At 41.5% G+C, this 24,525-nt stretch overlaps 1 protein-coding gene across 1 annotated transcript in view; it reads left to right on the plus strand.

Annotated features, from left to right (window-relative positions):
* Nucleotides 1–607: 607 nt before the first annotated feature.
* The window catches only part of LOC139659067 (catenin alpha-2-like), a gene marked incomplete at its 5' end in the record, with an annotated part of 51,967 nt that continues 28,049 nt past the window's right edge, over nucleotides 608–24,525 (plus strand). Inside the window, 4 exons of the mRNA XM_071537282.1 lie at nucleotides 608–803; nucleotides 9,891–10,057; nucleotides 11,726–11,845; nucleotides 14,817–15,083. Coding sequence (XP_071393383.1) covers nucleotides 608–803; nucleotides 9,891–10,057; nucleotides 11,726–11,845; nucleotides 14,817–15,083 — 750 coding nt within the window. The remainder of the gene's footprint in view (nucleotides 804–9,890; nucleotides 10,058–11,725; nucleotides 11,846–14,816; nucleotides 15,084–24,525) is intronic.

Raw genomic sequence — 24,525 nt, forward strand, 5'->3', positions numbered from 1 at the left:
AATAATTTTTATCTAACTGCACAGATGTTATAGCATTTGTAGTGATAACATTTTATGATGTTTCAATCCCTTAAGCTTGTTTCTTTTTTTTTTTTTTTTCTACTTGTCACAACAATGTCCTTAGCTTGAACAGCAGAAAACTATAAAAATGCAAAGTACGCCCAGCAGCATTTTATGTAATTTTATTTCTATTGAATTGATCACTTGGAGTTCCAGTTGAAGTAGTAGTCCTGTCATTTTTGTTGCTATTGCTGTCACTGGCTCATCTCCAATGCTGCCACTCGCCTTAACCTCCATATCCAAAAAGACACTGGCTGACTCAAAAGCCACTGATGAAAACGTCCTGTCACAATATTTGAATGTTTTTGTTTGAGACATACTATAAAGCTATGAACGCTAACCACCCAAACCAAAAAAATAAAACAAAGAACATTTCAAATGCATGTTTTTTTGTTATCCTCAGCATGTAGGGACGGCATTAGATTTGGGCCCTGCTGTTGCCAACACTGCCACACATTAGCAAAGTACAGATGCAATATGCCACCTCATCATTTTGTTGTACATATTTCACTCAACCTATCTCCCTGCCGTCTTCTGTGTCTTATAGGTGACCACCCTGGTGAACACCAGTAACAAAGGGCCGTCCAGTAAGAAGAAGGGGCGCTCCAAGAAGGCTCATGTGCTGGCCGTGTCTGTGGAGCAGGCCACCCAGAACTTTCTGGAGAAGGGCGAGCAGATTGCAAAAGACAGCCAGGACCTCAAGGAGGAGCTCATTGCTGCTGTGGAGGATGTTCGCAAGCAAGGTGAGACAGTCAAATATTCTCATGCAGACACCATGACCATGCCAGCGCTGATTTGTTGTATCATATTGTTGCTTTGATATTGGTCAGCGGACTGCATGATGAGTGTGCAATATCCCAGTTACTTCGTCACTAGACATGTATCAATTCCTCGCTGCCCCCAGCAATAATGTTCTATTACCTTTCTCCTCCATAGAACAGTATTATCTGGCTCACACACTCGATCTATAGCGTGGTGTATATTCTGGCTTGAATCAAAACTTTCTGGAACATCATTCATCATCAGTGAAGGGTGCCCGCATGCTGTCACTCCCTTTGGAGCTCCTACTGTGTCTATGTCCCAAAGGCCTGGAAATGGGAAATTTAATGGAATACCACAGTTTGCCTTTTATTTTCGTCTTTTTCTCCAAAACTTCAGATAAGTCCTATTTTTGAGTATTTGTTTACTGTTTCTCAAAAACCTTACCTCTGTCTGGGAGTCGTTCTTTACTGCAAATCATATAATGCTGCATAATAATCTCTCTCTCTCTCTCATATATATAGTATACGCACACACACACACACACACACACACCTAAGAAGCATGTGACATCCAATTGCACATACCGTATTTCCTCTAATAGTGGTTGGTAGTCAATTAAAAGCCGGGTCTCCAGTAATGGCCGGGGGCGTGGTCGACATGAACAAATAAATGCCGCCCCCAAATACAGGCCAGGGAAAAAAACAAAGGAAACAAGCGTGAATTCGCAATAGCTGCGACCACATACACACACTGTGCGACTGATAGGCTGCCAAAGGGTGGGGAAATTTTTGTGGACCAACCAACCGACCGACCGACAGAGCGAGCTATAGAGCTGCTGGTCGCAGCTAAAAACAACGGTGGATACCGGTAAACTCCTGGTGCCTGGCGGAAGTCTCTGTTGCATGCCGTCTTCGATTACCATAATTATAGGTAATGCATTGCAGTAACAAAAAAACGGCTACCTAACGAACCCCAACAGAAGCAGATCAGAAAACAAGGAGGCTTCGTACTAAAATATGAGCAAATATACTTATCAAACAGAGGGAATTAGAAATAAAGGCCTGTCTCTAATATAAGCCTGTTTCCAATAAAGGCCTGGTACCCTCTGCAGTTGAGGTAAATAAAGACCCGGGCCAATATTAGAGGAAATACAGTAAATTGTGACTTATTTTACATACATTAGCCTTGAAAAGTTCAGTCAGTAAAGTGAGTATTCCAGTTTTTGATGTTTGTGTCTGTGATTTTCCTAGATGTCACAGTGCTCAAATACAGTATATACACTATAGTTTAGGTGAAAATTGTGGAAAAATGAATGTCACTGACACTTTGAAAAGCCCATGTGACCTCTTTATTTGTCAGACAGACTCACATCTGGGCTTGAATGAAAGCTAAGAAGCTACCCTATAAAATGATATCAAACATATTCTCATAAAACATGACTAAAGGTCCTGAAAATGAGCCTAAAATAGGATATGCATCAGCGCCTACAATCCAATTTATTGTAGGGGGTGGCTAACTTCATAAACTGATTACTGTGACAAAGCTGCCATTCAGCAATGGTTATCATACCAAAATATCATCTACGGACATATACATTTTCAAAATTTTTAACTCGATTTTGCCACCTTGAGAGGTACCGAAATCTGGTCTGCCCATGTACTAAATGTGTTGCATTTAAAACTTTCATTAGTGCTCATGGATTAACAGTGAAGACCCTGGTAAATTGATCATTTAATATATTTGTGCGTCTGTGGTGATATAATGGAGATATGACCATCTATAGTGTATCTCTATGGTGTTTTCCTTTGAAATGCGTGCTGCGGCACGCAGAGAAAATAGATCAGACGCCGAAACTGGCGCTCCAGATTGCGAGCAGCGAGCAGAGCTCTGCACCGCGGCCAGTGTGACCGCATATACTGTACATATACATTTATTATTTTTTATTTATTTTCTGAACTCAGCCACACAATTTCTCTAATTTCTCTGAGTTGTTGTCTGGAGGTTTAGCGGTGTGTTTATGCTTCAAGGCTGTTAGACAATATTTAGGCCTGTATCTCACACACACACACACACACACACACACACACACACACACGTGGACACTCAGCCGTGGCTGAAGCCACATATGAGGACACCGAAGTCCAGACCTTGGTAATTCTTCCCCGTAAAATTAAAAATTTCCACAGTAGATGTTGGAAGTAGGGGTGGCTGTGCGGCCGCACCGGCAGCTCCCCTTTATTGCCTCTGGTCTCCTGGTTTATGCGTGGTAAACTCTGTTTTAGGTGCCGCATTCACTAGGACAATGAGTTCCTTTTACAACACTTTGTGTGTAGGCTGTGTAGAGTTAGAAACCTTTCTTAGATTTTGACTTACATTAATTTCACGGACCCACAAAACCGGGTCCGACCGCGAAAGCGAGGAAGATGAGACATCACCCACACGGTAACTTCAGCCTGAAGTGTCTGAACAGAAAAAGGAGCCGACGCCAGTGAAACTGCCTTTGTTAAGTGAGCCTTACAGCAAAAATAAATTCATAAATGTTCTACAAATGATCATCTAAAACTTTATGGCTCGTTTGGCTGCTCATTAAAGTGGCTTGTGCCCAAGTTGGCATTTTTGAAGGTTTACGTTTCGTACCATTGTATGCTACTGCATGAGCTTTTGGATATCATTAATAAGCATTGTGGCATTTTATTAATCTGTTGAATTAAAGGTCACTTTTGGGCTGAGGTCAATTTCACACTGCAAGGCACTGATCAGGATGCAGGAACTGTATTAAATGTTATAGGTTTCCCCAGTGGTTCGTTTGAACTTATTAGCCTATGTTTTAGGCACTTGGGCTACTTGTTTGTATTCATCAATGCAGAATAAATAACATACAGTGATTTCATAAATTTCCACATATTCAATTCATTATTTCAAGCAAATTTTAACAATACAGACATTTCAGGATGATCTCCATTCCCGATGGTAATACGTTTGCCATTTGAATTCACACTAGACAAACAAAAACACAAAAACAGAAACATGTATATTTATCTAAACAATCTCATAACTTAACTGTTAAAAGTCACCACTATGGTACTGAGCTGCTGTATGCATACTTGTGGCCTGTCTGTTAGCTGGAACGAGTCTTGCCATTCTCCTCTCTAACTCGAGACTCTGGAGTGTGAAAAAATCCCAGGCGGGAAGCTGTTCTGTGATGCTTGAATCAGTGTGTCTGTTACCAATGATCATACCACATTCAAAGTTCCTTAAATCACACACAATATTGTGGAGCTGTGTATAATTCTTAGTCAATAATTTACATTGCATGTGACAAAATATTTTATTTTATTAAGTACCATAATCATTAACATTTCACTTTCTCCCCAACACACTTTTTTCTTTCATGTCTTTAAATGCTGAAAAATAAATTATGTTGAAAAGGCTATTCCGTCACAATGAATAAAAAAAGTTTTTTATTTTTTTATTTTTTTATTGCTATATGCAGTATGATGCAGTATTGTATTTATCTGCACACACAAATGCACACATTTGTAAATGGACACACACACACACAGACCATACCTGACTTATGTCTCTCTCTCTATTTTTACAGCCTCAAGAATTGTTTGCTTAATCAACTCAGCACCTGGCCTCGGTTTAGTCAAATAACCTCACAATCACTACTAATTAATTGTTTAGGATGGGCGCCCTTGACACATACTGTTACCTCCTGCATCATAGCAGCCTGTTCTGTCTACTAGTTGACCATAAACTCAATAAGCATTAATTAGCTCTAAGTGCAATTGAAGCCAGAGGTGAAAGCAAAGCCTATGAGAATGATTACCTGATTCAAAAGGAAGCGATCTCACTTAATGATTAGATAATTAGAAAGATGACACTGAACTGATGAACCAGTGAGCCATTCTATTTTTTTCTCTGAGTTCAGAATACCTCCACCAATTCTTATGACATGAGTCTGATGCACTGTTAGATAACTAAAAAATGTACAAAAAAATCTGCTTCGTGGTGCTCAATTTGCAGCTTCCATCAATGCGAGGAATGTCACAGAATAACACAGATTGAAATTCTTCACCATGGACAGCAGAGAGATTGCTGAAGAGAGATAGAGATAATGTCATCATCTCAAGGATACTCACAACTCCCAGGTCAAATATAGATGGGACTGAATGGGAGCAGAAAACATAGTGATTACAGTGACGGCAATGACTGTCTACAGATCTGGTTCCTGCTAATCTAAGCTTAAAAATTTTGTTTATGATACAAAAAATAAATGAATGAATGAATGAATGAATTCATCATTCATTCATTCATTAATCATTCATTCATTCAAAAGATAAATAAATAACTACACTTTATTTATATGGCGCTTTCCCAAACAACCGTTACAAAATGCTTTTAGATAAACAAAGAAACACACAAAATCAGAAGAAAAAAAGAATAGAAGATTTTTTTATTTTATTAAAGCAGGACTTATAAATAACATTATGAAAAGGCTTTCTTGTACAAGGGTCCTTTGAGAAGTGATTTTAAAGATGACACTGATCTGGCTAGCCTGAGCTCCTCCGGCTGGACGTTCGTGACAGCAAGGGCTCAGCCACTTTGTGTAACAAGCTGAGTGCTTGGGACAACCACACTTTAAGAGACTTTAAGAGACAGAGGCAGCAGGAGCAGGAGAGGTATGGCTTGGGGGGTCCAGAAGGGGCTGTCTCCCTGGAGCAGCTGCCCGAATGTGGTACAGGGATGAGTTGGACTGTTTCCCCCTGTGGCTATTCTGGCCCTGGCTGGTTTGTCAATGGGGTCCACAGCCAACCGGAGAAGACCATTCACGTGTTAAAGGGACAGAAATTGGTTGGTGGTGGAAAGCGTGGGGACGTCAGGGATGGCGGGCAGGTGGCCAACTCCCCTCACCTCGCCCTTTACCACCACATGTGACCATGGGGCACCAGATCAGGGGGTTGAACAGCTGGCAGGGGGAGCACCATTTCAGGGAATTGTGGTGTCTGCTTCAATAGCGGTCCTCTTATCCTCCCTGGCCAGATACTGGCAGCCTGAGCAACAATCTGACACCGAGCTGTCTATCCACTCTCTGTCTATTTACTCTGATATAAAGTAAATGTAAAATGTAAATAGGATAAAAAAAACAATAAAACAAAAAATAGTACGATACTTATAAATAGTAAAACAGACTCAGGGTCCAGCTGTAACAAAAGACTTTGTGGTGCGCAGTGGAAACGTGCACTTAACCTCCGTAAAGTAACAGGCATTATAACTAAGGTTGTGAGCCTATAGTGGCATATCCAATATCAGATTGATAAAGGCCTTTGTGGCCTTTGATCATGTAAAACGGCAACAAGTGCCTCTTGTTGCTGTGGAGAGACTGTGAACACACATACTCTGTGCCTCATTTCCTCCACTAAAGAAACCTGGTCTCATTTCTTAGTGGTTAAGCATTCTGCATACCAGTAATAGGGTGATAGAGAAATAGGCTAAGTGTCTCCATGATTGATTTGATGCAGATAGAGACAGGTGGAGGGAAAACCATGACATATAACTGATTGGTGCCCATTCATTTTGGGCTTTGCTTTGGTGCCTGCAGCTTCATGAATGTAATGATCCTAATTCCCAAGTTGTTTACCCTATCGTTAAAGCTTTGACTGTCTGTGATAGTATGGAGCCTTGGTGCATTTTAACAGTTTCTAGATGCCAACCTCATTAGCAACAATTTGGCAATTGTAAAACTCTGTTTACACTCAAGCTGCTCTTCACCTCACCTCAACAAAAAACATGTGCATCCTTTTGGGAGCTCTTTTTCAGATGAGCCAATGTCACAGTTGTTTGTTGTTCTCCATGTAAAGATTTTTCTCTGTGCTGAGTAGAAGTCAGTGAGCCTTTACGCGAATCAAATGTTTGTCCCCGCAATGGAATTGGATTCCGTGTTCAATACCCACATCAGCAGAAAGAGTGAATGGAACTCAGCATATGTTGTGTTGTACTCGTATTCCTCATCCTGCACTGTCAGCTCCGCTCGGCCACTGGTGCTGTTGAAGGCTGACTTTGACAGTGCTGGCACCCAGCTCTTTTGAGGCATGAAATACAGTAGATCAGTGCCATACAGGTCATCACCAAAAAGGAAACGATCAGTGTACCCACTTGTTTGACGCGTGAGCCAAAATCCCAAGAAAACTCAGTGAACAAAATGAATGGAAGACATCTTATATCTTCCGGAGCTGCTTTGGAATCATCTAGCTCATTTTTTTTTCTTTGTGTTTGCATTTTCTGATCCTGTTAAAGGCAAAACTCTGTCCTTATGAGAGGCGCAATCAATCACACCCCCTTCTTTCCCAGGACAAACTGACCTTGAGTTAAAAGCCCAAAGACCCCTTAACAGAATAGGAGATGAAACTAAATTCTCCACATCTCCTATCCTATTAAGTAACTACCATTATAAAGAGGGTGCGCATGCTAAAAAGCTCTTCAGGATGGAAGTGGATTGCTGATGGGGCACTCTCCTCACTCTCTCTTTACTCTCCACTTCTTTGCTAGGTTGAATATAACTACATGACAGGTCGACAGGGAGACCAGTTTTATATTAATAGGATTAGAAGCCAGTTTCCACTAATGGCTGGAGAATTATGAGTCAGCAAACATGCTGTGCTCTTCCTTTTTTGCCAATTGCTTCATGGGACAGTATGGTGGTGAAAACAGAGTGACAGGAAAAGTTTGCGTAATACAGCAGAGATCACCTCCATTAATAATCAGTGGAAAACGTGTATGGGTGTGCCACTTCAGGTGTGCTTTTCCTACTCCTGGCTAGCTACTCTGCATAAACTAATAGCCAAAAAAAAAAAAAAAAGATGATGGTGATGGTGAACTGATTAAAACAGATTAAACATATTTTGGCTGCAGTAGCCTAGAGGTCAGATAAACAGGCTCGGGATGGGAAAGTTGCTGATTTTAATCTCAAACCAGCATGGGAAAACCAAATGAAAAGTGCACTTGCCTCCCTCAACCTCTACCGCTTAGGTTCCCTCTAGCGAGGCACTTTAACCTCAATTGCTTCAGTGGAGCTGCTCAGTGGCGAATAGGAGAAGACCACAGGCAGCTCCCAGGCATGAATGTGTGGAACTATACGAATGTGACCTGGCTGAAAATGAGCATGCATGTAAACATTTCCTGGATAAATAAAGCTTAAAAATGCATCATATACTGTGGTGTTTCTCTTTAGGGCTGAAAGATATTGACAAGAAATCGATCTATTATTTGACAGAATATTGCAGTTGCGATTTAAACTGTGATTCATATCATCATCAGTGTTTCTTGCCATACATTTTGTTTCTTTAAAATCCTTTAAAGAAAAGTGATTTTGTTAAAAAAAAAAAAATAAATAAATAAAATGTCAGTGTGCAGGATTTACAGTTTGAGTATGATGAAACATTTTCACCAATATTGCACTTGATTCATGGACCAAAGATTATCCAGAGCACTAAAATACCTTGTTCAGAAATCCATTTTGGACGCTCCTCTCTCAAGCAATTAATTTCAGCCTCTTTGATTTGGAAATTGCAGAAGTTCATATTGCGATTTAAATTTGTTCGATTCGATTAATTGTTCAGCTCTGCTTCTCTTGTTAGTTTATTATTGTCATACAGTATGATGTCTGTCATTAGGGATCTGTCCTAACGTCATGACTGCCTTGGCTCTTTATTTTCTTTTGATTTGAATACATAATAACTGTTTTTACACGACTCCTCTCTGGTGCGTATTGTGCAGAAGCCAGAAGTGTTGTGAAAATGATGTCCTCAGCCAACTGGCATCATCCCCCTAGTTAAGGTCATTGTACAACACCCTTAAACCTATCTCTCCTATGTCACCGTGAGCTCATCATCTCATCCCCCTTTATCTTGTCCTGATTAAATTATAGATGCTGATTTCAGACCACAGAGGGATTCAGTAATCAGACCCTCTGAACTGTCACTCTCCGCTGCCTCATCACCGGGCCAGACAGAGTTATGGCAGCACATAGCAATAGCAAGCTCCTGTGTGTGTGTGCGTGTGTGTGTGTGTGTGTGCCTGTGCATGCGTATGTGTATTTGTGTGTATATTTTTGTGTCTGTGTGCTTTTTTGCCAAATGTGTATGTGTTCGAGTTTGAGTGCCTGCCTTTGTGTGCTTGTGTGCGTGTGCGCGTGCGTGTGCGTGTGCGCGTGCGTGTGTGAGTGTGTGTGTGTGCGTGTGTGTGTGTGTGTGTGTGTGCCTGTTTATGCAAGTGCCTGTGTGTTTGAGTTGGAGTGTGTATGCATGTGCGCTCATGTGCTCGTGTTTTTTGTGTACTCCCCTGCTTTTTCATCTGGTCTTCAAGAGAGCAGTGCAGCATGGCACATATTAAACATGTGCAGCCAGTTTTATTTTTGTAGTGTGTCTTATAATGATAATAAAGAATAATAACAGTATGAAGCTCTGTTGATCCCTGTAGGGAAATTCTCTTTTTGGCTTGCCTCCCTCCACAGGGAGGTCCGAGGGCAGGGTCAGCTACAGAGCAGCACCCCCAGAGCTGCGAGGGATTCAGTGTTTTGCTTCGGGACATTTCAGCAGGGTGGCTGCTTGCCAACACGAGGCCGGGTGCTCTCTTTGTATTATCTAAACCAACCTGCTGCCCATTATGTTGTTCAGACGATCCTGAGGAGCTCACCTGTTATTTACCTGATAATTCTGCACTGCTTTCAGGTTATACGCCCGTGGATTTCGTCCCTCCTGTGGCTGTGTGGGGTGGAAACAGAGGTTGCTGCTTTGAAGCCACCATCTGAACCACCTGTGTACGAACAAACAACAGGGTGCTATAAGCTCTTGGCTGGATAAAAGAAGTCAGAACTAGGCCACACATGGGTTATATATGGACACGAGTACAAGGAGGGTAGATGGGGAGTCTCTCTCTATCTGTGATGGAGAGAGACAGATAAAACAGAGACAGAGGGAAAGAGAGAGCAACGCAGTGCAAAGCCAGGTGAAATGGAATCATCTCACTCCTGTTCCTCTTCCTGTCTCCTTTCTTCCCGCCTGCAGGTGAGACGATGCGCGTTGCCTCGTCTGAGTTTGCCGACGACCCGTGTTCCTCTGTGAAGCGTGGCACCATGGTGAGGGCCGCCCGCGCCCTGCTCTCTGCTGTCACCCGCCTGCTCATCCTCGCCGACATGGCCGACGTCATGAGGCTGCTGGCCCACCTTAAAATTGTAAGGGCGAACATCACCCCTGGTTTTAAAGAATAAGCCACTGGGCAGTGCTTTACAGGCCTAGTAAAAGACAGTCTCTCATGGCTTATTGCTTTCACAAAATGTCTGTAATATAGCATCGTGAGCAAAAAGAATACAAATGTCAATAAATATATTATTATTATTATTATGATTATTATTAATCGTAGTAGTAGTAGTAGTAGTAGTAGTAGTAATATCAGTAATAGTAGTATTAAATGCAATTTTTTGGCAATAGTTGAACAGTAGCTAAAAAAAGTAGTTTCTCATCAATATTCAAGTAAGGGATAATGTACAGCGAGCAGGTCATTATTGCAAAATAAACCCCAACAGGGTGATGCAGGACCCTGACTCAAAGCGGAGGGGTCTTGAATCACCCTGAAGGGGTTATTTTGCAAGGGCGTTGCTATGCGTCCATAGCAACGGTCTGTTATTCATAGCAGCGGTCTGCTATTCAGAAATAACAGACCGTAGACCGTAATGGAGTATTCAACAAATCCGTGTAATGATTAACAGTTATGTGGTGTGTGTTTATTGGGTATTTTGACTTCTAATGTGACACAGCCAATCAGAACTGAGGACTGGAGCTATCTATTATAAAATACTCTTGTTAATTCATCTAACACGTCTCAAATTAAAGGGTTTGAAGTGGCATCCTCCCTCCTCTCCTGCTCTTTTTGCACAGTGGTAGAATCAGTAGGTATACTGAGCGGGCTTGCATCCACAGTGTACTCTCCAGTCGAAGGCATGGTCAGATGCTGTAGAAAGGTCTTTTGCCCTCTCCTTGGGTTGTGCCATCATGGTGTTGTATAATCCATAGCAGCACCGATCCCTTTTATCCCAACCTCTGCTCGCATTAGCATATAGATGAGGCATGGAGGAGCATTCTGCTAACATACATCTGATAGCGCTGTCCCATATCATGCCACGCAGCCGTGGTGTGATTAACTACACATACTCATACACCCACTGGGGAATCATTTAGGCAACTTGTTCCCCAGTCCCTTATTTTGAAAGTGGGTTAAGGCCTGAAAAGGGTAGTTATTACACTGGGCTAGCAAGAGTGATATAACATTGGTAGAATCTGAAACAAATTCACACCTTCATACTCACTGACTCCCTCTCTCTCTCACACACACACACACACACACACACACACACACGCAAAAACACACTCATTCCTTTTTTCCAACTTCATTCTTGATGCCCACAGAGGGGCTTAACTCAAGCCAGTGTAAGCCCTGCCATCAAAGGCCACTTAAAAGTTATCTCTCCCCTTCTCTCTTTTCCATTACGCCTTGGTCGGCACTTTCATTAGGGACAGAAAGGAGTTTGGAATAAGAATGGACCCGCACAGGGATGGAGATTGCTGAAATGAGGCCCATTTTTAACTTGCACAAGTTAATGGCTATTGTCTTTTTTTCCAACCTGGTTGCAATTACACAGGAGTGGAAATTCATTTTTATTTCCAAAGTCAAGTACCTTATTATTTTCAAAAAGTATGTTCTCAACATTTATTGCTTTAGGTTTGTCACATAATGAAAATGTCTAGCTTGAGGCCTTGCAGGCTCATTTTCAGGTGTGTCCACAGATTATTTGTAAGATTGTACATGCATTGTGTGTGTGTGTGTGTGTGTGTGTGTGTGACAGGTGGAGGAGGCCCTGGAGGGAGTGAAGAATGCGACCAATGAGCAGGACCTGGCCAACCGCTTCAAGGAGTTTGGGAAGGAGATGGTGAAGCTTAACTATGTGGCAGCCAGGAGACAGCAGGTAAGTGGAGGCCGCTGTCCCCTGCTCTGTCTCTCCCAGTCAGCGTAAACCGCTCCTGACTTAACTGTCACACCCGTACGCGGGGAGGCGCTGACCCATGGGAAATAGCTCCCACAAGAACACGGACTCTCTCTCGCTCTCTCTGCATGTCTTTCTCTCGGTCTTTTGTAAACACATAGACACGCAGACAGACATGCACACAAGCATAGACAAGGTGGCCATTATTTCCTTACATACAGCATGTTAGTGATCAATAAACTTTGACATATGCTGTAAGGCTCTTATTCAGAGTTGAGGGGCACGTAATGGGGATTTATGAGACAGGTCAGACTGGTGTTCCCCCAAAAAGATGGGGGGAGATCGCCGTGATTCTGACTCAGCATAAGTCGACTAGTGTCTGCTACTAAAAAATGTACAAAGTACAGCGGCCACTGTATGGCAGTGTTAGATACATCTCTGTGCAAAGTAATTTGTTGATAATCTGTTAAAATGTTGGATATGTCATTGTTAAGCATTTTTAGGAGTAGGTATATTTAGACTAATAAAGAAGACCTATTTAGACTAATTTATTCTGTTGGTCAGTCTTGCACCCAAAACACAACAGCTTCATTTTTGATTATGCTTGCATTCAATACCCATTATAAAGACAACATCTTCATTTTATTTAGCCTCACTGATATTGTACTCAATATAGGCACCTCAAGCCATTTTCAAATCATGGCACCTGATATTGAAGTCAAATTAAATAAAAACACAAATTATCCTATTATAGGGCTAGTGAACAAACAATGCAATGGTGCCATTTAGTATTCTAATTAATAAAAGGCTATTTATACATAGTGTTTCAAAAGTAGGTAAACTATTTTCAATAATAATAATAATAATCATGGAAAAAAAAGGTGTACAATTTTAGTCATTTTAACAAACTAATTCAACATTCAATACTCTGTAAATAACAGGTGTATAAAAATTACTGCCTACTTTTGAAACACCCAGTACAACTGGAAATGTGGCACAGCTTTTAGACCTATTTGATTGTTTTTAGGCCCACACAATTTTAAATTTCTCGAAATTAAACTGCAACTGCTTCTCTTAAAGGGAATGTGACCGGCCCCCTGAGTCTGCAAAAACGTACTAATGTCAGAAATCTGGCAACCCAGGTGCAAGAGAGGGGTAATTTAAATATTCTGACAGGACAACTCAGAGCTACATGTCCACATGGTTCGAGTCAGGATACAAGTGTCTCGTCTCACAGTTTTTTTCTTGGCTGAAGGACGTAGGAGCACCAACTCTGAATCAGAGCCTAAGTGTAGAAGGAAACTGATAAACAATCAGAGTTGCTACAGTTGAAGGATGGCTTGCTGGCTAATGCTGATAAACTACGCTTGACGCAAAGCTTCAACTTATCTACTTGGGCAACAAGCATATGGAAAACAAATGTTCTGAGAATAGAAATCCATCACTGACTGGAAAATGTTATGTTTGGTGTCAAAATAACTTGAAATTAAATTATGATGATATATTGGCCAACTCCACTCACCCAGTACTTGAGCAGTTCAGAATGCAGTACCACTGGAAATTAGCGTTATGTAGGAGCACTGGATCTAGGCTGTGTCGAGTACAAGGACTTTATGTAGGCCTGCTTTCACAGAGATGCACTGACTTCATTATGCAGTGATGTACGATCATGATAAGATAAGATGAAACATTATTGATCTCTGTGGAGAAATTAAATCGTTGCAACATCAAAGTAATAGGATTCAGCGGGGAAACATCAAATAAAATATAAGCACAAAGGAATAATAAAAAATAAACAATAAAAGCAGTAAAAAAAGTATAAACAATAAAACAATAAAATTGATAAAATAGAATATAAACAATTGTGGGGTTACAGAAACATGTTACTGACGATATATAATACGTTAAGTTGACTGTATGGGTGGGAAATATGGGAAAAGAGTGTGGATTATATATTATTATTAATTATTTATAGTTTTTACTTACAGTTACTTACAGTTATTGGAGAGACATACAAATTTGTGGACACACATCTGTGTTGCGACTTGTGATGTGACTTATAATGCCTTGTAAGGCACTATAATGATTTCCATGTTATCACTTTATAGCCCAAATGCCTAGTACCTACAGAAAGCTAGAAATTACTGTTTTTCAATGGCACTTGAAATGACTTTAACATATTATTGATTCTACAATGCATCTCATTCAAAAAGTGGTACATTTTCTGGAGTGTGCTTTCTTGATTTGATTTGACTTGAATTAATTTGATTCCACTTCATGAAGCGTATTGCACATGTTAAAATATCCACACCAATGCTTATCTGACCCCAGAGGATAACACATGAAAGTATTAGAACTTTATTTCCAATGTGGTCCTCAGCGGAAAAAGAGTATGTAGGTTTTCTCCAAAACAATCCGGTTATATCAGGTGGGATCTGATCATGGGGGAAATTTCTTGCACTGGGATCAGTTAAATCGCTTGGCTCTACTGTCTGGCCTGAAATAATGATCCCCTTAAAAATGTCCCACATGACTTAATGTCTAGTCTATCTGAAAGACTTGGTTCTTAATCCCAGCAGTGTGGCTCAAGTTTACAATACCAGTCAAAAGTTTGGACACACCTGATTGAATGTACTGTGTTTTTCATTATCTTAAAGCCATTTTGATCTAAAGGCTTATGCTAAAATGCTTGAAATGTGTTTCTTAGACAAATATAAATAGTGAAGTTCATGCCTATGTATGAATTTCTTTCCAAAGCCTTTGCCTGTCCATTAAGGCAAAGTGCGGCTACTTTAAAGAATCTAAAATATGAGATAGTTTAAAATGTGTAAAATAGTAAAAAATAAAGCCATGTAGGAAGCGTCTCAACTCCAAACAGCACGCTGCAATTTCTCCAGGAGCCGACTGCAGACGATTGTTAATGCTCACTCGAAAACCTCTTTCTCCTCCTCAGGAACTGAAAGACCCCCAGTGTCGAGATGAGATGGCGGCCGCACGCGGGGCCCTGAAGAAAAATGCCACCATGCTGTACACGGCCTCGCAGGCCTTCCTGCGCCACCCGGACGTGGCTGCCACACGCGCCAACCGAGACTATGTGTTCAAGCAGGTGCAGGAGGCCATCGGAGGCATCTCCAGCGCCGCCCAGGCCACCTCGCCCACCGACGAGAAGCAGGGCCACGCCGGCATCGGGGAGCTGGCTGCTGCCCTCAACGAGTTTGATGTGAGTCACCCAGCGTCTCATCCTTCTTTCAGCGTCCTGTTTAACACTTTCACACACTGGGCACATTTACATGATGCTACTAGGCATAGAACTTTTACAGTGACCAACAAAGTATAAAAACAGTTTGTGTGCTTTTCAACTCAGGGACACTAAACAATCAATTACAAACTGAGAAAATTGTCTTTATGACACACACACACACACACACACACACAAACACACACACACACACACATACTCCTAAATGGGAGACACTGAACAGTCAATTATAAACACCTTCATTATGCTATGAACTGCGCAGTCTTTTGTGAAGAGCAGCAGTGTGGAGCAATGGGGAGACACAACATCCCTGTTGCACTGAACAGAATCAGACTTGCAAAGTCTGTGTATCAGCAGAACAGAGGAGCACACCCACCGGGACAAAAAAAAATGCTAAATTAGTAATCACAATAATTACAGTATTCCCATAGCGAACAAAACACATGCACGCAAGCATCTCTCTCTCTCTCTATCTCCCTCTCTCTCTCTCTCCATGTGTGTGACAGGCAGCAACGGCAATACTGAGCAGACTGATGGAGAAAGACAAATTAACTCCGCCCCCTTCTTATCAAGTTATTTTCAGTTTAATGTGTCTTCTACATGACTATAGGCATATGAATAAAACATCAGAATAATATAGGGAAAAAAAAATATATGTATGTATGTATTATTTGTGTTTTGCCGAACTCAACATCCCTAGTGCATACTGATAACCTGATTAAGGCAACACTATAATTAAGACTCCTAGATTTCTGTCTTTTGATTAAATTTGGCCATGTAAATACCTTCACATATACACACCTTTACATACAGCCAAATTTCATTCAGCCTTTTAAATGTGCACATGCGTCTAAAAGGTCACAGCGGAAATCTCCCGGTTGCAGTGCGTTTTTTTTACACATACAGTATGACATCAGAACACTCACGTGTCACATGCGATGTGCTGCCTGAGTTCATCTTGTGCTTTTAGAGAACAATATAATGCGGCTTGTATTAAGGTGTACTGTAAGTGCATGAGCACGATCTGACAAAATTATATGACATTTACCGTCTAATATCGGAGATGACTGTGGGCTGGATCTCATTGCATCGTGCCCTTCTCTGACCCAACTCAAAAAACAAAACTATTTAAATCCAGGTTATTGGGGGAAATCTGGTTGCTTTGATCATCACACTACAACCATCACCTGATTATTTACAGCACCTGAAGTATTGCGTGCATGTAAACATACCCACTTTTTACAGAGATGTTTGAACAGAGCCAGTTCATAGAAGAATCTAGCGAACAGGTATATACTTAAATTTAACATTAGAAACAGCATGGTACCTGGAGGGAAGTGCTTATCTGCACCTACTCTGTGATCACTGGAGATATTGCTGTATCCCCATAGGCTTTCGCACTGACACATTTAAGCTCTGAATAAACATTCATTATTTGTCTGACTGTGAGTGAGAAGACCTTTTTGTCTCTTCTACTTGCAACTTTGTTCCAAATTGCTTTCAGTGTCATCATTATATACGTATAAGCTAACGATTCATTCTTCATTTTCAGAATAGAACTTGTGGTGGGTGAGGACAAGCACGCGCACACACACACACACACACACATACACACACACACACACACACACACACACACACACACACACACACACACATACATGCAAACGCACACACTTTTCTGTTCTTTGCTGCTGCAAGTGGTGCCTTTTCTTTAATATTTCAATGACCGTAGTTCTTCCAAATTTTCCAAATATACCTTCAGTGCATATTTATATGACTGTCGGAAACCAAATAATTGTGTAGGACAGTTATTCTAAATTTTGCATATTAATATGTCTGTGTAACGTTTTTTTTTTTTTTTTGTACCATAATGCAGTATTGTAGTCAAGACCGTCTATTGTGACCAGAACAATGCAAGTCCAAATCAAGACCATGACTGTAATTGTGTTGGTCTGCCATCATAGCTCAAAATTTGCATCAGTTTCATTGCATGTTTCAAAACAAACATTATTTAGGCATTTTAAACTATTGTAGTATAGTTGTAAACTATTGGACAAATGATAGAGATTACTGCAGGGTAGAGGGCAATCCGAGATTAAGCAAAACTGTGTCAAACACTTTATTGCTGCTTACTTACCATTATTTCATTGCCAAATTTTCACATCAGCCATGGACGGGGGAATTATGATACAGCAGGATAACCTGTATTGGTATAAATAAATGCACTAGGTTATGTCGTGCTTATGCTGAGGAAATATTTATTAACGGCTGTTGGCTCACACTTTGAAAAGAAACAAAATAATTCCTGCTCATAAAGTACTGAAGTAGCAAGTAAAATTCTCATTTGAATGCAGCTCCCGAAACATTTCACTGCACGATGGACATCGAAAAAGGATTGTTTGATCTGGTCAGAGGAGAATTAGACTCAGATGATGTGAATGAGGGTGATAATGCTAATACCACAGTTTTATTTCAGAGTCTTTGCTTTATGAGACCGAGTCAAGACCGAGTGAGCCAAGACCCTTAAAATGTGGTCTCACCAGTCTCAGGGCCAAGACTGATCTTGAGTACTACAACACTACTACAATATTGCAGAAAACAAAACTGCACCATTGTGCATTAGGCCCAAAATTTAATTCAAGTTCAGATTTTTACCACATCTTTAATAATCTACTAAATTTCCAGAAGAACACACCGAACACATCTGCACTCAAGAGAGCAACAAATTTAGTAACATGATTCTCTGCTGCCATCTAGTGGCCATAAACTGACAGTGAACAATACTGTATGGCTCACTTGAAGACTGACTGCTCTCTGCTCATACAGAGGCAGATTTTTCTTTTTATAGACACTAAACAATGTTATGTTTTAATCAAGTTGAAGATTGTGCAGACAACTGATGAAACTACAGTATGAGCACTATAGTTGGTCAGGGCTACAGTTGATTAGTTAAAGCAGTGCTTTTTAATCCTGGTCCTCAGGATCCAGAGCCCTGCTGGTTTTTATTTTAGTCATCTAATCAGGAACTGATTCACACCTGAGATGCCAGGGGAATGCAGTTAACCAGCTGGTAGTAGAAAACCAGTAGTACTATGGGTCGAGGTTAAAAGTGCATCATTACTGATGAGACCTAGATTACATTTAAATTTTAGGCATTTATCTGACATTTTTATTTAGAGCAACTTACAATGAATGTAACAGAAGAACAGGAGCTGAATTTCTACCCATGCTTTTCCCTTTGGTATGATGTCTTTAGTTTAGTTTAATTTAGTTTTTCCCACCCTTATGACAATGCTACTGTCTTAGCTCATGGCTAAGAAGGCCAGCTCAATTTCAGTGACAAGCATGGGAATAACTTAATTAACTAAATAGATTAGCTTAGCTTGTACTTTGTTAACAGAATGTTAAAATAAAGCACTTTTGAAGCATCAGCCCTTAAAACAGATTTAAAACCCTGATATAGGGACTGACCATCACTGAGCTCCAAGATTATGGGTATATTGGTTCAATGGACAATGTAAATATTGCTCATACTGTGTACAAGTAAAGAAAAGTTTTACTTTACATTTAATTTTATTATTATTATTTATATTATTTAATTTATTTTTCTGCTGAGGGAAAGGCTCAGGAATCATGTCCCTGACCCATGTAATGCTGTGTGACACATTTAGGCAGGAACAGAGAGTCCAAGAGCAAACTTTTGAGCTCACTGAAGGAGTAATGTAGAAGCTCTATGTGTTGCACAGTGGCATACATCTCCTTTCATCCACCTCTCTGTGATGACCTCACTCCAATACTCACTTCAGTAACGCCATGGGTTTTTTATCTTATGACTGGCACACTCTAACAAAGATGTAATGTGCTCCAGTCTGGATCAAAGGATTTTTTTGTAACCACATTTTTGCATATTGTCTTAACATTAGGTAGGTAATTTACTTTTTACCATAAACATATTGCACCACAGCTATTATATATGGGTTTCAGAGCATCACACATTATACACTCTGACATATACCTTCTGGCCCCCTCATAGAGACTGCAGATTTGTTTGGCCTTGAAAGTTGCCCTTCCCTGTCTTGATGTGTTCAGTATACACATACAAACCACAGACTACACCACCTCATGCTACACTTTTAGATGAAGGCAGTTTATGAAAAATGTGCGATACGGTAGAATGTTCAGTACATTGAGTGTTTTCCTCCCTTGAGGTTGCCAGATTACAGTATGTGAGGGACCTCGTGTGGTAAGGTTTGGAAATTGCAAGTAGCGTATATTTGGGCTTAATGCTTCTGCTGCGAGGGAAAATGTCAGAGACCATTACAGTGAAACCTAGACATCGGCATAGTAGAGGATGGATAACTAACAACTCTCCAGAGCTAGAGGGTTACAGCCACTGAGGAGAAACAAATTCTGTTTTTTTCTGAACTGCTACCCTGCTGTTCTGCATGAGGCCGTGGCCTATGGTAATCGCATCGACTCTGTTTTTATGTAAAACAGTTTGGCTTTTTAGAAAAGCAAAAGAACAACATAATTTGATTCCAGTCGACAGACAGGCAGGCAGGCAGCAGTTAAATGAGACAAATTGCCCTTTGCTTAGCCCTCTGTGCTTCCCTGAAGCTGGTGCATGTTTAATTCTTAACTCACCACAAAGACACAGACTATGGCCAGATCCACTCAGAATAGTAATGACCTGATATACCAAGCTATGTCTGGAAACACGCACACACACACACACACGCGTGCGTGCACCATGTTTGTGCATGACTCACAATCCCCTCATACAATGTGCTTGCATATATGTAGTTGTAATACAATGGTACAGTGGGGCCAGCTGTACCCTGATGGTACAAATAATCTGGAATCCCCGCTAATGCACTGATAAACATGAACTTCTGTCCTTTTCTCTCTCTCTCTCTCTCTGTCTTCACTCTCTCTCTCTCTCTCTCTCTCTCTCTCTCTCTCTCTCTCTCTCTCTCTCTCCCCCTCTTTCCATCCACACAAACCCATGAGCACTCACTCGCACGCTTGCTTTGTTTTCAATAATGGGAGTCCCTCTGGACGCTGCAGAGTGTGATGATTGCATTTATCTGTTTTGGGCTGCTGCTGCCTGTCCTAAGTCAGCTTTGATCTCTTTCTCGTCCTTTGACTCTGCCGCTATGGATGGGCGAATGGATGACTGGCCAGACTGCAGCAGCAGAAAGAATGATAGATAGTCTATACAGACCAGGCTGACAATGTTGGAGCTTGTGTCCTTTTTTGTTAACAAGCTGTAGAATGATGGTGCTCATTTCATACAATGATGTGATTGGATGGACAAGTTGTCCTCCCTGCCGAACAGAAGTCATAGTTTTGGACTGCTGGCTATTTGTCTTGACTCCTCCTGCCTTCTCTACTGTCTGATCAATTGTTTCTTTTTTAGTTCCTCTGTGCTTACAGCCCCTTTGACTCCACAGGTTGCAATTATTTGCACAGCAATATAGCAGATATTGTATTACTGTTACATTGTATCATTGTGACACTTATGTGGGAATGATTAATCTTGATCAAACTCTGAACAAGCATTCTAGTTGGCATAGACTGAAAAAAAAGAAACACAAAGCACCTCTCATCTCATCTCTTCTGTGTCCGTTGCAAGAAAGCACAGCGACCTCTAAAAGCAATACAAGAACGCAGATAGATCTGTTAGAATATAGATTGCCTGCTATTTGGACTCTCTCAGTTCTGTTGTTCTCACGTAATTTTGTTGTTCTGTTGCAAGCACACATTGTGTAAAGCTTCCATATCGTGTTTGTCTTTAATAACTAAAAAAAATATCTGCTCAGCTGAAGAAATGGTTGATATTCCAGTTCCCTTCATGTCCTCGCCGTATGAAAGGACCCAGTGTATTTGTGGAGGTCGATTCTGGCTGAGACGTCACCAAAATGAAAATGGCAAGGATGTTGAGCACATTGCCGCTACCCCCGCTGAACATGTACAGTCAGAGACACAAAGGTTAGACAAGATCTTTAAATGCTGGGCACAGATGCCGGTCTACAGCTGGAGTGAAAGGGCAGGTTATGAATAAGACAATAAAAGAGAGGATGACCTCATCTATCCTTTGCACTGGCACCAAGTATTAGTTTGGAATGAGTCAAGTGAGGACGCTTAGATACAAGATCTACAGAGAGAGAAAAAAGGATCTGCAACAATTTAAGTTCACTGAATTTGGAAAAAAACATACACACCCTTTTAACTGGGGTAATTTTGATATGGACATGGGGGGTCCTAGGTTCCCCACTTTTAGTTATTTAGACCCTTGAGTGTTTTGGGAAGGGGTCAGCCATTTCTGACGTTAAGAGCTGTATGCCAGATAGTCATCATGGGATACATTTGGGGATCTGAGCTCAGTGGGAGGACAGATGGAGCCAAGGCCCTACGGGTGTGGGGGTACAGAGAGAGTGTAGGCTAACACACGCAGGCATAAGATTTTAGGTCACTGAACACATATGCAATATAGCTATTCCATTAGATTAAAAATAACAAGTAAAGATGCTTGAGCAGTCAAGGTATGGACGCCTTGTGGCAAATATTGAGACGGAACATGAACTCTCAAGTGTAATCCACTCCTACCAATAAGCTCAGCCCCTGGGGATGGAAAGCCCTCAGTACTGGTACAAATGTGGCCGCCGCTACAGTGTCGTTGGTGGGTTGTGCTGTTGTGTTTGTTCAACACTTTCAGAGCCTCTAGTATTTGAGCTGTGTATGTGGAGAGGACTGGTCACTGTATGTGAGTATTGCTGTGCGGACAGGAAAAAGACGGCTTGCGGCTTGACTCTCTCTCTCTCTCTGTCTCTCTCTCTCTCTCTCTCTCTCTCTCTCTCTCTCTCCCCCCCTCCCCCAAGCCTCCCTATCCTTCCTATCCTCATACAGGCAGTGAGCTAGTACCTAAAACTACCTTTTTTAAAAAAAAATATTGACTCTGTCTGTCCCTCTCTCTCACACTCAGTTAAAGTGACACAAGTAAAGGCGTCAGCATTTGAATAGCAGCAAAGTGAGTCGTTGTTTTCGCATAAACCTTTTGAGTATGCAGAAATACTAGATACAGTATGACTCAGGTAATGTAACTGAGCTAGGAAAACCCCACTGGTACAAGTTCAAGTTACAAAGCCTCTTCTTTTTTTTTTTTTCTTGTTCTGCTGCCTTCCATTAGATGATGCGAGAGGAGTAGGAAAAGATGTGGATAGTGCTTTTTAAGGTAATTGCGTTTGCATCGAAACGATTGCCTCGTCCACAGCGCCCCTTGTTCTCTCTCAACCAGCAAATTAGATTTGACTCTTTTTGAGGAAATAGTATTGCTTTACCTGAATTTGGAAATTATTTATTAATATGTCAGGTTTGGGCCGGCTCTGTGTCCTTTGTGTGCCACATCTGCTTTGGCTGGATCAGTGCAAACAGGTGGTCAAAGGTACAGCTGTTCAAATCCATTTGCCTCAGACTTAGACCAGAGCAACACAGTATTTTCACACCATGACCAGCAGGTGGCAGTGTTTAATTACTTTCATCATGTCTTCATCCTCTCCCTCTCTTCTTTTTTTCCCCCCTCTCTCCATCTTTTCCATTTTTATCCTTTTTTCCTGCTAGTCCTTAGAAACAGAGATTTCCAGTCTGGCTCGTTCTCTGCTCAAAGCAAGAGCCTACATCACCGCATGCGGTTTTGTAACATTAATGAGAGGGAAGCTATCCTTTCTGGTGGTGCGATGTTTTGGTATATTTAAATCCTAAAATGGAGCTTTGTCAAAGAGAATTCTACATCAGAGTTCACCAGATACGGTCTTGCCAATTTGACCCCGCAACCCTCATCCATTGGATAGAAATGGCTTCCTGTGATCCATGTGCCTGCAAAGGGAAGACAACGCAGTCAGCAAGTCCTGCGAAAACCACTCTGTGAAAGCTGGTCGGCTGCTGGGAGGGCACACAAACACATGTACACACGCATGCATGTATGCACACGCACACACACTCACACACACACAATCACGGATACACACAGACACCAACGTTCATTCACACACATCGTAGACATACATACACAGACAGAGCATTGTTTTGAGCCTGCGGCAGAGATCCGAGTCACTCTGGATCATCTTACCTCCGTTTTTATTTCCATCTGCTTGTCCTCCTGATTTTTTTTTTGTTTGTTTATACACCATCTCTCTCTCTCTCTCTCTCTCTCTCTCTCTCTCTCATCTCCTCTCTTCTTTCACCTCCCTCCTCTGTCTCTCTTCTCTCTGTTCTCGCTTTTCTTCCTCCACTCTCTCACCTCTCTCCTCTCTCTCTGTCCCTCTCTTTATTCTGTAAGTGTGATATGTCTCTATAACCAGCAGTGGTGTTTGAAATGCTAGCGTGCTTAGGTGCATACTCTGGTCCCATTTGGTAGCAACAACGTATTTTCATGCAGCACTCTCCTGCATTCTCTATACTGCGTGGTCTATAGTCCACAAGCATATGCTGGTGCTTAGCCCTCACTCTGCATACATTACGGACCATAACTGGATTTACTTGCTAGCCCAGGGAAAGCGTGTATGACAGCCAGCCCTTTTGAAATCCCATTGTGGCAAGCTTTACTTCAAAGTGTAAGTCTCTTTACCTGACCGAATGCTGCGTGCATCCATCTGTACAGTGACAGGTAATTGGCGGCAGTAGAGTCACTCAGTACATTCATGTTTATTGGATAACACGTTGCGACACTCCTTCAATTAGAGCTAACACCTGACATGGGAATCCCAATAAACGTCATAGACATCAGACAAGTGACATGAGGAGAGGCCAATCTCTCTCTCTCTCTCTCTCTCTCTCTCTCTCTCTCTCTCTCTCTCTCTCTCTCTCTCTCTCTCTCTTTCTGTCTCTTTTGTGTCTCTTCTCACTGGCTCTTTTTTTTTTTTTTACTATATACCTGTCTATGTGGTTATAGCTTCTTTTTCTTGTGTTTGTTTTCCGTTCTCCCGTTTCCCCAGAGAAGGACTCCAGCAGCATTTTCTTCCTGCGGTATGAGCAACAAACGTGATAGATGAGGTCTTCATGGTTAGTGTATGCACAGTGACTGCCCAATGTTGACCTTTTCGCATGCCTCGTTCGGGTGCGAGAGCCTGCTGAGCCAACCTCAGCGAGACAGTGGCTGGGGAGCAACCCGGCTCTAATGTATGTAGATGTATTCCTAACTGAGGGATAGCTTTCTTGGTAATTGCTATATCAATCTGTGCACTCCTATCCTCGCTGTCTCATTTCTGTCTCTCTCCTATTTCTCTCCCACTCTCCTCTCCTTTTTGGGCATGTGCACACATGCGCACATGCACTCGCTTTCTTGCTCCTCATTGTCTTTCTCCTCCTGTATCTCTCCTTCCCCCATTTTTCTCTCTCCTTG

Source organism: Centroberyx affinis, unplaced genomic scaffold, assembly GCF_046629955.1.
Source record: "Centroberyx affinis isolate AG114_WGS23_722 - 3 ecotype Tasmania unplaced genomic scaffold, CSIRO-AGI_Caff_v1 ptg003009l_1, whole genome shotgun sequence".
NCBI classification, from domain to species: domain Eukaryota; kingdom Metazoa; phylum Chordata; class Actinopteri; order Beryciformes; family Berycidae; genus Centroberyx; species Centroberyx affinis.